The 15,023-nt window shown below is 43.8% G+C and overlaps 1 protein-coding gene across 2 annotated transcripts in view; it reads right to left on the reverse strand.

Moving 5' to 3' along the window:
• LOC119723809 overlaps window positions 1-15,023 on the reverse strand; it is a 56,228-nt gene that overhangs the window by 14,802 nt on the left and 26,403 nt on the right. For both annotated transcript variants that reach the window (XM_038194681.1, XM_038194680.1), the window contains exons 3-6: window positions 13,217-13,349; window positions 6,151-6,268; window positions 4,342-4,461; window positions 3,713-3,937 (exon numbers count right to left, since the gene is read on the reverse strand). In XM_038194681.1, the coding sequence (XP_038050609.1) occupies window positions 3,713-3,937; window positions 4,342-4,461; window positions 6,151-6,268; window positions 13,217-13,349 (596 nt within the window). The remainder of the gene's footprint in view (window positions 1-3,712; window positions 3,938-4,341; window positions 4,462-6,150; window positions 6,269-13,216; window positions 13,350-15,023) is intronic.

A 15,023-nucleotide genomic window follows, 5' to 3' on the forward strand; every position in this document is an offset into this window, starting at 1 on the left:
TACTTGTCGGGATGGACAGGGGAGCCATGGATTTCACTCGGTAAGGTTTGGCTGCTTTGGCTTTGCTTGTCAGGATGGATAGGGGAGCCATGGATTTCGCTCGGTAACGTTTGGCTGCTTTGGCTTTGCCTGTCGGGATTGACAGGGGAGCCATGGATTTGGCTTGGTAAGGTTTGGCTGCTTAGGCTTTGCCTGTCGGGAAAGACAGGGGAGCCATGGATTTGGCTCGGTAAGGTTCGGCTGCTTTGGCTTTGCCTGTCGGGATGGACAGGGGAGCCATGGATTTGGCTTGGTAAGGTTTGGCTGCTTTGGCTTTGCCTGTCGGGATTGACAGGGGAGCCATGGATTTCGCTTGGTAAGGTTTGGCTGCTTTTGCTTTGCCTGTCGGGATTGACAGGGGAGCCATGGATTTGGCTTGGTAAGGTTTGGCTGCTTAGGCTTTGCCTGTCGGGAAAGACAGGGGAGCCATGGATTTGGCTCGGTAAGGTTTGTCTGCTTTGGCTTTGCCTGTCGGGATAGACAGGGGAGCCATGGATTTGGCTTGGTAAGGTTTGGCTGCTTTGGCTTTGCCTGTCGGGATGGACAGGGAGCCATGGATGTGGCTCGGTAAGGTTTGGCTGATTTTGGCTTTGCCTGTCGGGATGGTCGGGTAAGCCATGAATTTGGCTCAGTAAGGTTTGGTTGACTTTGGCTTAGCTTGTCAGGATGGAGAGGGGAGCCATGGATTTCGCTCGGTAAGGTTTGACTGCTTTGGCTTTGCCTGTCGGGATTGACAGGGGAGTCGTGGATTTGGCTCGGTAAGGTTTGGCTGCTTTGGCTTTGCCTGTTGGGATGGACAGGGGAGCCATGGATTTGGCTCGGTAAGGTTTGGATGCTTTGGCTTTGCCTGTCGGGATTGACAGGGGAGCCATGGGTTTGGCTCGGTAAGGTTTGGCTGCTTTGGCTTTGCCTGTCGGGATGGACAGGGGAGCCATGGATTTGGCTCAGTAAGGTTTGGCTTCTTTGGCTTTGCTTGTCGGGATTGACAGGGGAGCCATGGATTTGGCTCGGTAAGGTTTGGCTGCTTTGGCTTTGCCTGTCGGGAAGGACAGGGGAGTCATGGTTTTGGCTCGGTAAGGTTTGGCTGCTTTGGCTTTGCTTGTCGGGAAGGACAGGGGAGCCATGGATTTCGCTCGGTAAGGTTTGGCTGCTTTTGCTTTACTTGTCGGGATGGACAGGGGAGCCATGGATTTCACTCGGTAAGGTTTGGCTGGTTTGGCTTTGCTTGTCGGGATGAACAGGGGAGCAATGGATTTCGCTCGGTAAGGTTTGGCTGCTTTGGCTTTGCCTGTCGGGATTGACAGGGGAGCCATGAATTTGGCTTGGTAAGGTTTGGCTGCTTTGGCTTTGCCTGTCGGGATTTACAGGGGAGCTATGGATTTGGCTCAGTAAGGTTTGGCTGCTTTGGCTTTGCCTGTCGGGATTGACAGGGGAGCCATGGATTTGGCTCGGTAATGTTTGGCTGCTTTGGCTTTGCCTGTCGGGATGGACAGGGGAGCTATGGATTTGGGTCGGTAAGGTTTGGCTGCTTTGGCTTTGCCTGTAGGGGTGGACAGGGGAGCCATGGATTTGGCTCGGTAAGGTTTGGCTGATTTTGGCTTTGCCTGTCGGGATGGTCGGGTAAGCCATGAATTTGGCTCAGTAAGGTTTGGTTGACTTTGGCTTAGCTTGTCAGGATGGAGAGGGGAGCCATGGATTTGGGCCGTTAAGGTTTGGCTGCTTTGGCTTTGCTTGTCGGGACGGACAGGGGGGGGCCTGGATTTGGCGTGGTGAGGTTGGGCTGCTTTGGCTTTGCCTGTAGGGGTGGACAGGGGAGCCATGGATTTGGATCAGTAAGGTTTGGCTGATTTTGGCTTTGCCTGTCTGGATGGTCGGGTAAGCCATGGATTTGGCTCAGTAAGGTTTGGTTGACTTTGGTTTAGCTTGTCAGGATGGAGAGGGGAGCCATAGATTTGGCTTGTAAAGGTTTGGCTGCTTTGGCTTTGCCTGTCAGGAAGGACAGAGAAGCCATGGATTTGGCTTGGTAAGGTTTGGCTGCTTTGGCTTTGCTTGTCAGGATGGAAGGGGGGGGGCCATGGATTTGGGCCGGTAAGGTTTGGCTGCTTTGGCTTTGCCTGTTGGGATGGACAGGGGGGCCCATGGATTTGGCTCGGTAAGGTTTGGCTGCTTTGGCTTTGCCTGTCGGGATGGTCGGGTAAGCCATGGATTTGGCTCGGTAAGGTTGGGCTTCTTTGGCTTTGCTTGTCGGGATGGACAGGGGAGCCATGGATTTGGGCCGGTAAGGTTTGGCTGCTTTGGCTTTGCCTGTCGGGATTGAGAGGGGAGCCATGGATTTTGCTGGGTAAGGTTTGGTTGCTTTGGCTTTGCCTGTCGGGATTGACAGGGGAGCCATGGATTTGGCTCGGTAAGGTTGATTGCTTTGGCTCTGCCTGTCGGGATTGACAGGGGAGTCATGGATTTGGTTCGGTAAGGTTCGGCTGCTTTGGCTTTGCCTGTCGGGATGGACAGGGGAGCTATGGATTTGGGTCGGTAAGGTTTGGCTGCTTTGGCTTTGCCTGTAGGGGTTGACAGGGGAGCCATGGATTTGGCTCGGTAAGGTTTGGCTGATTTTGGCTTTGCCTGTCGGGATGGTCGGGTAAGCCATGAATTTGGCTCAGTAAGGTTTGGTTGACTTTGGCTTAGCTTGTCAGGATGGAGAGGGGATCCATGGATTTGGGCCGGAAAGGTTTGGCTGCTTTGGCTTTGCTTGTCGGGATGGACAGGGGGGGGGCATGGATTTGGCGTGGTGAGGTTGGGCTGCTTTGGCTTTGCCTGTAGGGGTGGACAGGGGAGCCATGGATTTGGATCAGTAAGGTTTGGCTGATTTTGGCTTTGCCTGTCTGGATGCCATGGATTTGGCTCAGTAAGGTTTGGTTGACTTTGGTTTAGCTTGTCAGGATGGAGAGGGGAGCCATAGATTTGGCTTGTAAAGGTTTGGCTGCTTTGGCTTTGCCTGTCAGGAAGGACAGGGGAGCCATGGATTTGGCTTGGTAAGGTTTGGCTGCTTTGGCTTTGCTTGTCAGGATGGAAGGAGGGGCCATGGATTTGGGCCGGTAAGGTTTGGCTGCTTTGGCTTTGCCTGTTGGGATGGACAGGGGGGCCCATGGATTTGGCTTGGTAAGGTTTGGCGGCTTTGTCTTTGCTTGTTGGGAAGGACAGGGGGACATGGATTTGGCTCGGTAAGGTTTGGCTGCTAAAAAATATGACCCCCTCCAAAAACAAAAACCTACAGAAAACCAAATTTATAACAAATATGAGGGGAAAATTCACAATACAGAAAGGCTGATGTTGGTGTGCATGCAACTGCTTTATCGGCAGTACATCCATTTTAGACATTGCCAAACAGCATTCAATTTGCACTAGGTGATGCAGACTCTGCAGTTTTTACATTTTTTAAGGCTATTTCAGTTGAATTTTAAAATTATTGGCAAGGCTTTTGACTTGCATTTATTTTTGTGTGGTATAACTTGTACACATCGAAGAATAGATGATTAACTTCTGGACAACAAATATGCAGGAAGTCAATTCTGAAGTTAAACACAGCCTGTGACTTGGGACAGGATGACTTTGGATTGACTTGTGATGGACTTTGAGGACCTATGATGGACTTGACCAAACCTCGCACTATCCTCACCTTTGCATAGTCCTTGTGATCTCCAGTGAACTTGAGGGTGCTACTGTAGCCTGAGTATTCTGAGAACTGTTCAAAGCCTGTGACAACTACTGCCTCGTTGTCTTGCAAGCTCTCTGTGAAGAGTAGCGAAGCCAGGAGCTCGGGGCAGGTGCTGAAACGTATCTCCTCCTGCTGACGGCCAGCAAGTAGTATGCTGCCGCCAAGAAATCTGTTGGCAAAATCAACCTGCGGAGAAAAGTTTCCCATATGAATTCGTATCTACAGAAAATGTGTTGCTTGATGTACTGACTGACGGTGTGTTTTATGAAGTGCATGTGTGACCTCTGTATGTAGGCTTAACAATGTGATGGGGCGTTGAATTTAGACTATTTAGATTATGGTTCTGATTAGACTAAGGACATTTTAAGTAAAAAAAAAATGGTAGTTGACCATGTGTGTAAACAGAGGGGGTAAGTGTGTGGTGAGTCCATAAAGTATCATTAAGCAAGTTTGATTGAATGCCATTGAACACAAGTCAGTGGATGATTGTTGGACTGGTCGACTGTTAACACTTCAATTCAATATAAGCATGCAAGCGTGAAAAAATAATGATTAATCAACCATCACTTCTTGAACAAATTTGCTCCTACCTGTAGTGCATGGCTGCCTGCATTCTCTATCAGACCCTCGTGCTTGATAGTGAGGGGGCAGAGTGGGGTCTTGCTGTCCAACCACTCCTCCAAAGAAATGGTCTCATCCTCCTTGAGAACCTATCAACAAGACGCAAAGAAGAATGCTTCAAACACTGTTGACATTATAAACTCAGAGCTGGAATTTTAGATGGCACTGTGTTGCCTGCTCAGGAGGGACACTGAAGTTATTAAAAGAATTGGTGAGCCAAAACAAATTACCAGCAAAAATGTCATGTGAAGTACATGTACATGTACACCAGTCACATGTGCAAACATATCTGGATGTATTCACCTGAAAGCTCTTGGCCTTTCTTACAACACTGATTTTCCTTTTTTTTTCATCAGACATGACAGAAAAAGCAATACAATATCTGAATACAATTCCTACATGTTCCTTGAATGGTATATTTAATTCAAAAGAGTGTTCATGAGTCCAGAATGATGACTTTTCTGGTTTTTTTATAGTTTTTTTTCTGTGTGCACAAACAATGGAGGATAGCCTGGTGATCCAAGTTGGCAGTGTCAATGCTTTGAAACTACTTGGCAACACCAACCCTAAAAGCCTTGCATCGATCTGATGGTACAGGCCATACTAAATCCACTAGGGAATTTGGAAATTCCCAATAGAGTTGCATTTCAAGCATGTTCCACAAATTCTCCGGTAGATAGGCAGCCATTCCATCAACCTGAACTCCCAACTGCCCTTAATCAGTTGAAATGAAATCTAGGGTTGGATGAGCCAGATACTCCAGTGCAATCTAAGCAGTATGTGGTAGTACATTATCCTGCTAGAACTGGAACTCAGGGCTGATCAAAAAATGGCAGGCAGACAGATTAAAATGATCCAGGAAATATGGATATTAAATGCTGCATTGATGTTGTCATTCTGCACCAGGTCACCAATACAGAGCTGAAATAGCCATAGACCATGATTCCAGACCTCCGGTGTTTCGTTGATGGAATGGAGTACTCTTCAAGATACTCTTTGTGGCTACATCTCTGTAGATAAACTCGGCCAACAGACTAGTAGAGCTGGAAGCAGGACTCGCCAGACCATAGCACTGTGCTCCAGTAGGCAGGGGTATAGACGAGGTGATCCCAGCCAAAGCCACCAAGGAAGCTTTGTGGTCTGCAGTAAGGCATGGCATGTGTCTTGCAACTCACATTGTGAATTCTCCATTAAATAAGCCCACACAAAACATTCCGACCTACTGACATGACTCACCCTTTTTTTTTGAAAGGCGTGTACATTGTAACAGGAAGTAGAGCTTTTTTTGGTTTAATAGTGTCAATGACAAAAGACCTAGGTTTGAAAGTTTATTGAACAATCACTGTGATATTTCTATTAGTGACATGTCAAGATGAAAATCCTACAGCTGGTACATAAGTACTTTGAAAACAGGTGTATATGGATATTGACTACATGTAGTTCTCAACTGATTGTCACTTAATAGCAAAATACAGTTGCATTATTATCTATTGATTGCAGATTTGAACTAGCCAGACAAACCTGGTAAGCTCAGTAGTCAAGTTGCAATCGACATCAGCAACAGAAAGCAGCAGATGTGATTTTCTCACAAGCTCTGGGACTGCACATAATATCCATGTACATGTACAGTGCATACACAATGTAAACTTACATTGGTGAAGGGAAAACCCCAATTTATTAAAATAATCTCCCCATCTGAAATTCCAACAAAACTCAACATATGCTCTGAGTACCGGTAACTCCATAATATTGAGCTTTCAGTGATAGGAATATCTGACCTGTCTGATGTAAGATATGTGTCCAGTCAAGCTCTTATTCACATCAATGTCAGCCAGTCTGTCAAAGTAGTTCAGAAAACAGCGCAGCTTGGCTGTCTGGGAACTCTTGGTGGAAGAACTGTGAATAAAGAGGTAAAAAATGTTCCTATGGTAACAGTGATGAAAATGAGAAAACAATAATAGCTAGTTACCTTCAGCACATTGTTTGTGTCATTATATTATTGAATTTTGTCAACATTTGATAAGCACTGGTACAGTATCCAGCTAGATGTACATTTACATTCACTGTTAAATTATACATTTTACATTGTCTGGTAGTCTAGTGAAAAAAACTTACCCAAACAAAACCATAATTCCTTGTGGAAATATACTTTATTAATTGTAAAATCATCATAAGGGTGCACAGATTTGGTGAACTGAAATGATCTACAATGGTGATTGCACAAAAATGCACGTAGCACTCTACATATAAAAACTGCATATTTACTGCCATATACTGGGCACCTACATGTACAAGAACCGTACCGCTGTCTCAAGTGAGCAATAGAAATGTGGCAACACTTTATGCCATATGTGCATAATGTGCTGCCATATTTGGCATAAAAAAAATGGTCTATGTACAATCTTTCAGCTGGAATATTATATATTGTGATGTTAATCTGTGTCAGCTGAACTGACCATGTACATGTTGTTGACCTATGTAATTGATGGTGAGTGAAATGTGAAGCCCTTGAACTGCATGGAAGACACAATACACAAAAGCCTACAGTAGGCCAACTTCAAGATGCGTTTCTTTCAAATCAAGTTCATTCCATGAAAGCTCGCGAGTGGCAGGGATTTGAGCTACATGTACATCAATGACAGCCAAGAAAGGCTCACAAATTGGTTTGATTGACGTCAGCTGGTTCAATTATTATTTGACACACCATGGCTTTTCTACGTATGGGCCACCATACTCAGATAAGATTTCTTCATAATTGCATTCTTTGTCTTGTTTTTCACAGAACGATAATGGTTGGAAAAGAAAAAAAGAAACCAACACTCACCTAACTACATTGTACATTGTAAACATGTATTTTGAAAACTTCTGTTTCCTTTGTAATCATCATGCTTATGAATTGGCAAACACATTTTTCAACATTTGCTCCGTAAATGTAAGATTCTAAATGTACATGAGGATTATTGTGACCCTGACCTTTGAAAAATGGCAACTCAACAATATAAAACACTAAATAATCCACAAGTAAATTTAACATTCCTGGGGTTTTTTTCTATTCAAAAATTGTCGGTTGATTCTGGAGGATGCATTATGTCGAGTTCATAGGCTGTACCGAGTATATGTTTAGTGAGCCCTGCATTATGCCCGATATCATCTGCACTGCTTCTGCATGTCATCGGCACTGCCTCAACCCGGGTTAGTTGGAGGATTTTGAAGGATTGAGGCAATGGTCACCCCTCCACTTAACAAATTCCAGATATAACGGATGATTTTGGAGGATTGTGGCTGCATCCGATTTTTACATAGTGGCATTTGGAGGATTTTGCAGGATTGAGGATGGCTCCTAGCCAAAAGGGCCTGGGGGTTAGGGTTAACAGATTTTGTATCCAATAGTGTTTGCATAACATTTTTTACGATGTCATGAAGCTTGACTATCACTGCGTTTACACTCAATCTGGCAAAAGGGGATCGGGTCTTGCGGTTGTCATAAAACCACAGGGAAGCTAATCGCAAATAAACTGTGCCACGTTTACACTCGATCTAAACTTGGTGCCAAGTTGCTGCCGGCAATGCACGTAGTCTGGTTCCCAGACCAAATGATGCTGACTATTGATGATCAATTACCGACTTGGCGAATACGTTTTCAATTTTGTACACAACATATGGGAGTATTTTGAATCGCTAGCGAATTCTATGCGAGCACTCCGATTGGTTCAGACTGCCGAGCATATTCTAGGCCGCCACGGAAGATCATTCTCATTTCTTCGAGGGTTTGTACATGTACTTTGTTTTGTCTAACATTACAAAAATCGTTATAGGGCATACCGGGTACACGACTCAAATATTTTATTTCAATACACAATTGACCTAGCTAAGTGTATTGGTCGTTAAAACGTCGCCAGATCTGCAAACATGTCCCTGATGTATTGAGAAGAACTCCCCATGTGACGGAATGAATGAGTCCTCATTTGCATAGCGGTGCCCCGTTGGATCTCGCCGCAAAAATGCACTGCATATGTATTGCGCTGCACGCATATGAGTAATGGTGCGAGAACGTAATCGCCAAGTCGTTACAATTGTCGCAACCCGGCCGATGGAGTCTTATACCAGCCACGCCGATGGAGTTCGACTGAAGTTCACGGACAAAATACGACTATCTAACGACTTGTCATCAAGTCTACACTCGATCCGGATCCTCCTTCGATCCCCTATTTACAACGGAAGGAAGGTCATTGAGTGTGCGCAGAAGGTGGCCATTTTTGCACGTGAATCATTGCAGAAACGTAAGATTGTCGTTCCAACTCTGCCCCTCTCATTGCTTGCCTATTACAATAAATCAAAAAAGGATGATTTACTTAATATTTTATAATGCTGGTCCCCCAATTTTTTGTCGTAATCTTCATCAGTCCTCCACACATTGTCCACACTAGTCCACGAATGATATCACTGTACGTATAAGCTATGCTTTCCGAATGATGAAGTTAACTTGCTTTTCAGAGCACTTGTTTATACACTACAAGCTGATTTACCCGACCATAGATCGGGTATATAGGGCGTAGTGTTGGGGATGAAAATGTGGGCAGTTAAATGTAAATGGGGGATCATTGAGGAGACATGCAGTTATAGAAAAACAATTTTTGTGGTGTGATCTGAGGCAATTTCTGACCACTGAAACCAATTTGAGCAAAAGATCATCTTTTAAACATCATTTTCGAGCTTGGGGTAATTGAATCAGCTACACGGTATTCTGAGCAATAGAATCATTATAGTAGGCTACAATTTTTATTCGGGGAAGAAAAAGTGTGGGGGGGGGGGACCAAACAATGTGCCCGCTTTAAAATGTGGGGGGGGGGGTCCCCCTGTTCCCCACCGATTTACGCACATGATAATTATGTACCCTGATAACTGTCTGTAAATGTTCCCGTTGGTCTGTTAAATTGGCATTTTGTGAGGCAGTGGCATTGCCGGGAGAACGTAGTGAAAAGGTTACCGTAGTACACAGGCGAAGGCTGATTGTACAGTGTTGACACTAAATCATAATGTAATCAAACGTGAAGTTGTCATTTGCAATGGAAATGTTGAGTGTTACCATCAACTTACAAACGGTGTGAATGATGGAGGAAGGTCATAATTAAGTTTCAGTATTGGACTCTTCAACAAACGTAAACTTGAACTTCTTACAATTTGCGAGACCGTCTGCGAGGAAAAAGTCGATTCAACTTTTATTCAAGTTGGTCAATCATCTATATAAGAGCAAGTTTTACGTGGCCTCCGAGACGATGTTCGCTCCTGAAAGGTTCCGAGACCGCGGTCTCCCGCGACGCCAAAATGGCTCCACGTCCATAGAAAATACGGAGAATTTCTTCCGCCAAATCAAGCACTTCAGGTCGTCCTAATTTTTCCGTACGGACCGGCGATCCGTTTTGTCGATTTTTTTGTGACTGCGTTCAAGATCGCAATATTTGAAGCAATGCATCGACCCTTTGTTGATCCCAAACAGGCCCCCGAAATTATAACGCGACACTGACTGTGACGTGCAGCACAACGCTCAGCCTTGGTGGAAGCATAGAGCTAGTGGAAGCATGGAGCTGTAAACACATTATGGAAGCAACAGCACTCTATCACGCGACGTCACATGCTTGTGCTTCAAATAGCGAGCACTGTAGACTCGACCTCGTTTCCAGAGTGTGGAGCAGGCTGCAGTACGCGTTGCCAGTGACGGTTTTACGCATAGCCGGGAAGTACCACGCAGTGTAGACTTTCGATTGGTCAAACCGCGCTAGGCATACTAATGAGTAGTCCTTCTGAGTATTCGTTGCACTCGGCGCAGGGGCGGCAAGCGAAGCATATGAAAGAATAGGGACACTTGGTGGCCACGCACCATGGACAAAAAATATTTTACCAAGGTCACCACATACTAACGTTTGGTGAACGCTTTTGCAGAAGGGCCGAGTAGAACACGTAAACGAAACCCCTACGTTGACCTCGCTGACCTCGCACAGTCTAGACACGCAGAAAAGCCAGCACAGGGGGCGGCCAGGCAGTCAACGTGAAAGCGCACACGACGGCAAATTCCTGCGCAAAACGCAGTCACGAAAAATCGACGAAACGGATCGCCGGTCCGTACGGGAAAATCAGGACGACCCGAAGTGTCCGACCCGGCGGAAGACACCCTCCGCATTTTTCCACGGACGTGGAGCGATTTTGGGGCCGCGGGAGCCCGCGGTCTGGGATCCTTTCATGAGCAAACATCGTCTCGGAGGCCGAGTTAAACTCTCTCTTATATATATAGATTTAGCGGTATTTAACTCCAAAAGAAAATTGGACATTTACTGGGAATATGAAAAGTTCTCTTGTCGTGGGTGGCGATTTCACGGCGATTGTGTAGGTATGGGCCCTGATTCTATAAAGAGAACATAAACCAGCTATCCAGGCTATTGGAGTCACCAAACTTGCAATCGATCTTGTTCAATTTTTTTGAGAGAATCTTTTGGGGGTAAAATAGTGATGAAGACTACAAAATGCAACACAAGAATAACGGCGTGCACCGAGGTCACCGCGATGCACATAATATGCTACACCCCATTGCTTTGTATGGCATCAATTGAAAAATGCGTAAAAGAAATCCGCATTTTCTACGAAAGGATAATGTTCAAAATTACAAAAACATAGGTTTCATAGAATTTTAAAAAGACTGTTTAAGATTGAAGTTTTAATCATTTTGGAATGACCAAAACACTTTCAGAACTAAAACGGAATCGAGAACCCAAAGGGGAATCGAGAAAAGAGGATCAGATCAAGATCAGACCCCGATCCACTTCGCGTTTACACTTGCCGTCGATCCCCCTTTGATCCTCCTTGCGGGATCAGATCCCCCTTCGATCCTCCTTGTGGGTTCCAGTGCAAACACAGCGTATGAAGGCCATTAAACTATAGGCCCATGCTGTAGCTAAATTGTTCCTAGTCTGTTCTGGCTGTTATTTTTTTAGCGACAGAGAGCAGTTACCCAGAACTACTTGCCATATGTGCTTGACCACTGTACATGACATTTACATTCTATGTACATATATATGCATGTATGCGATTCGTTTGTGCATGTCTTGTACATGTACATATACATAGTATAAAATGTTCAATTGAGGTACTGTTGCATTGTTTTGGGTTTTGGGGGGTTGCGACATAAAAGGTGAGTTTTGTACAAGTTATTACAAACAAATCACTTTCATCAGCTCTGATTATGTTTCAGTCCAATTTCGAAAATCCTCTTGAATTTTTGGGAGTGTTATTTTGTTATTTTTTTTTGGCGCTTCTTGGAATAACTAAGTATCACTGTAGGAGCGCCTGCGCGATCACGCTCCTCAAAAATGATGGTCTGATGTAAACCATTCTTTATGGTTTTGAATAAATGAAATGTCGTCTCGACTCAGACTAAAACTGCACCTCTGTGACTCATGACTCGAAATCAGACCATCTCCATGAAATTAGATGAGACTTTGGGACTTTGACTTTTCATACAACACAAAGAATTCAAACTTGGATGCAAATCTGTGAGTTCGAGGGTCAAAAAGGAAGACAGTGTACACTACAGTGATGTAGTGCCTTGATGCTGGGCCTTGGCCTTAAGGCTGCCTTAAGGCTGGATTTTAGGGCCTTGGCCTTGGCCTCGAGGCTTGAGGGCAATAGCCTTGGCCTTGGCCTTGGCCTTGAGGGTTCAGGGCCTTGCAATTTTGAGTCAAGGCTCTTCAAGGCCCATAGATTTTTGCATTTTCCAGATAAATCTGTTCGAAATTTTGCTGTTAGCATTTTAATCGTATTACCATGGAGGAGGGAAGCACCCTATAGATTTGTGTGTTGGGCACACTTCCACTTTTGTAGCATCACATTGTGTTACCATTGTAGTATAGATTTGCTGCAAAAATATTCCGTACACTTGTGGGGCTAATGAGATGATCACTTTAATTGCATATAACTATGGAATAGATCTGATTGGTTGTATATGTCTCCCTGATAAGTGCTAAAGATTTGCATGTATCTGTTTTAGATAATGCTGATATTTCTGACCATGTTGGGCCAGCAAATAAAAATTTCCCAAATCAGTTTCTTGAATCCCTCTTTGGTTACACTTGGGAGAATTGTGCGTCAATATAGAAGTAAATCATTATTTTGTTTAGTTAAACCATATTGAAGACCTGAACTTATACTTTAATAGATACAATGCAGTCATAAAACGGTGTAGGCCTATGCGAGCATGTTGATTGCAATTAAAGAAATGTTGTTCTTCGTAACGAGCAATTCGTGATGATAAGGGCGGATCCAGGGGGGCCAAAAGGGGCCATGCCCCCCCCCCCCCAAAAAAAAAAACACCCGAAACCATATTTTTTTTTATGTGACGTCGTAATAAAGGCAGGCAATGAGTACACCACCATCTTTTCCTCAAAAAACATCGGTTAAAATGGTCAGAAATTGCCTCAAATCGCACCACAGAGCATCTCGAATCCAACAATTTTTCGGGCCCTTAGGCGGGCCCCGAAGCCCAAGCCGTAATTTTTGACCCACTTATTTTGGGGGGACCAAAATTTCTTTGGGCCCCCCCCCCCCGCAAATTGTGTTCTGGATCCGCCCTTGCGTGATGATGTGTCACTCATGTGACTATAATTAGTTCTATATTAGTGGTCATTTCATAAAACAGGGCCTTGGCCTTGGCCTTGAGGGTTAAGCCTTGGCCTTGGCCTCGAGGCTTGAGGGTCAAAGCCTTGGCCTTGGCCTTGGCCTTGAGGGTCAAAGCCTTGGCCTTGGCCTTGGCCTTGAGGGTCAAAGCCTTTGCTCCAACACTGGTACACTACTCACCAAATCAGGAATTGGAAGAATTCATCAAAGTTAATGCTGTTCACACGGAGGCTGTGCTGTTTTGGGAAGGTGCAGAGAAATGCATTGGCGACCACACTGGCTACAAAACGTCTGTCCAGGCACACTGTCGATTCTAAAATTAAAATGCAACAAAGTGTTAAGTACATGTTCATGTTCATTTCATTTAGTAATTGTGCCCTAATGTTAGAACATGGGGATATGTGTAACCGGTAGTTTTTGCAATCTTACATGATGAAATACGTGTAACCTACAGGCTAACAGAACTGTTTGTTTAGCTCCAAATAACTAAAAACATTTGCAGTGTACACATTTTGGTGTTATCCTACTGGTGGATGTAAAGAACTTTCTGTTTTTACCTTGTTTTCTGTGCAATGTACCGGTACAGTAGTTGTTGTTATTGTCTCTGTACAACCTTAACTATACATTTACATTGTAAACTAAAAGCTTGGCTCAATGCATTTGAATCATTAATTTAGTACAGTGCTGCAAGTAAACCCTCAGGTTCTGGTTCAAATTTTCTCTAGCACGGTTCAAAAATTATTGATCGGACAATAATTTGAATCAGATTTGGCAGCAAATTGGAACATCAATGGGATTTGCTGTGGATATACATACACTGGTTTATCATGACAATAAAACAGTCTTAATGTAGGCCCTTCACAACACCAAGTCATGTGCAAGCTAGAATACAACCAGGCCATGCTACGATACCCACTGCTTTACAACTAGTAAGAAAATTGTCGTATTTTATGCGCTCAAAGTTAAATATATATATATATATATATACATATTAAAAGGTGAGTTGCATAAATCAAAAATGTATTCATATTGTCCATTTTGCTTTACTTCAAATGCTTCTTAATATATTTAGACAAAAAATGCACATAAAACTACTGATGTTCAGATTTCTTTTTTCAAATTGATGGTATTACATGACGTGTTAAGGCCGCTTCATTCTCAGCACCGAGGCGAATGTGAACACAAATTTATGACATCACGGCAAGTAATCGCGCTGCAAAAGTGCCAAAGTTGAACACATTTCAACTCCGGCAGATTCGTAGCGAAGGTTTTCCAACATCATATTCAATTCGATTAATTTGCGTGAAGAATGAAAAAACGTACAAACGTGCCAGAAAAAAATGTCCAATTCAGTAATCCTTTTTTTATTCAAGAGACCTGCAAGAAATCCCTCCCAAGCGATGTAAAATTCTTTCAAACTACTCGGATTTGCAACGTCTGCAATGTGCGTGGTGCACATGGTGGTCAGACACTCAGGCCATGTTTACTGATACAGCAAAGCACGGATCATGTTAGCTATTGTCCATCAAGGACTACAAATGTATGCGTATACATGACCTGACTGTCCCTACATACGCCATACATACTGTTTTCTTTTTAGTAAGGTCAGGAAAGAGGTTGATTTTCCTATTACTTTGAACAATAAAAAAATATGGTGGAAAGGTGGGTAAAATATTTGTGTTTATTTTTTGCTCTAAATTTTTATAGTCGGAGTGGGATGATGGTTGATAAATATGTTTTTTATTACTATTTGCATGCATTCGTATCAGTTAAAGGGAAAATACAACATTTGCAAACATCAAAAAATAAAACTACCAAATCATTTTGAAATACCTTGCTGGACTGTTAGTGAATGACAGTGTAAAGCATCCTGTAAAATCATGGCACCTGGTATACTGTCATTTTCAAGAAAAGTGGTATTTTTGTATCAATTTCCAACGCTGGTCGGCCGACCAGCGTTGGAAAAAAACTGGCTTTTTTTCAAATA

Source organism: Patiria miniata, unplaced genomic scaffold (assembly GCF_015706575.1).
Source record: "Patiria miniata isolate m_02_andy unplaced genomic scaffold, ASM1570657v1 HiC_scaffold_17, whole genome shotgun sequence".
NCBI lineage: Eukaryota > Metazoa > Echinodermata > Asteroidea > Valvatida > Asterinidae > Patiria > Patiria miniata.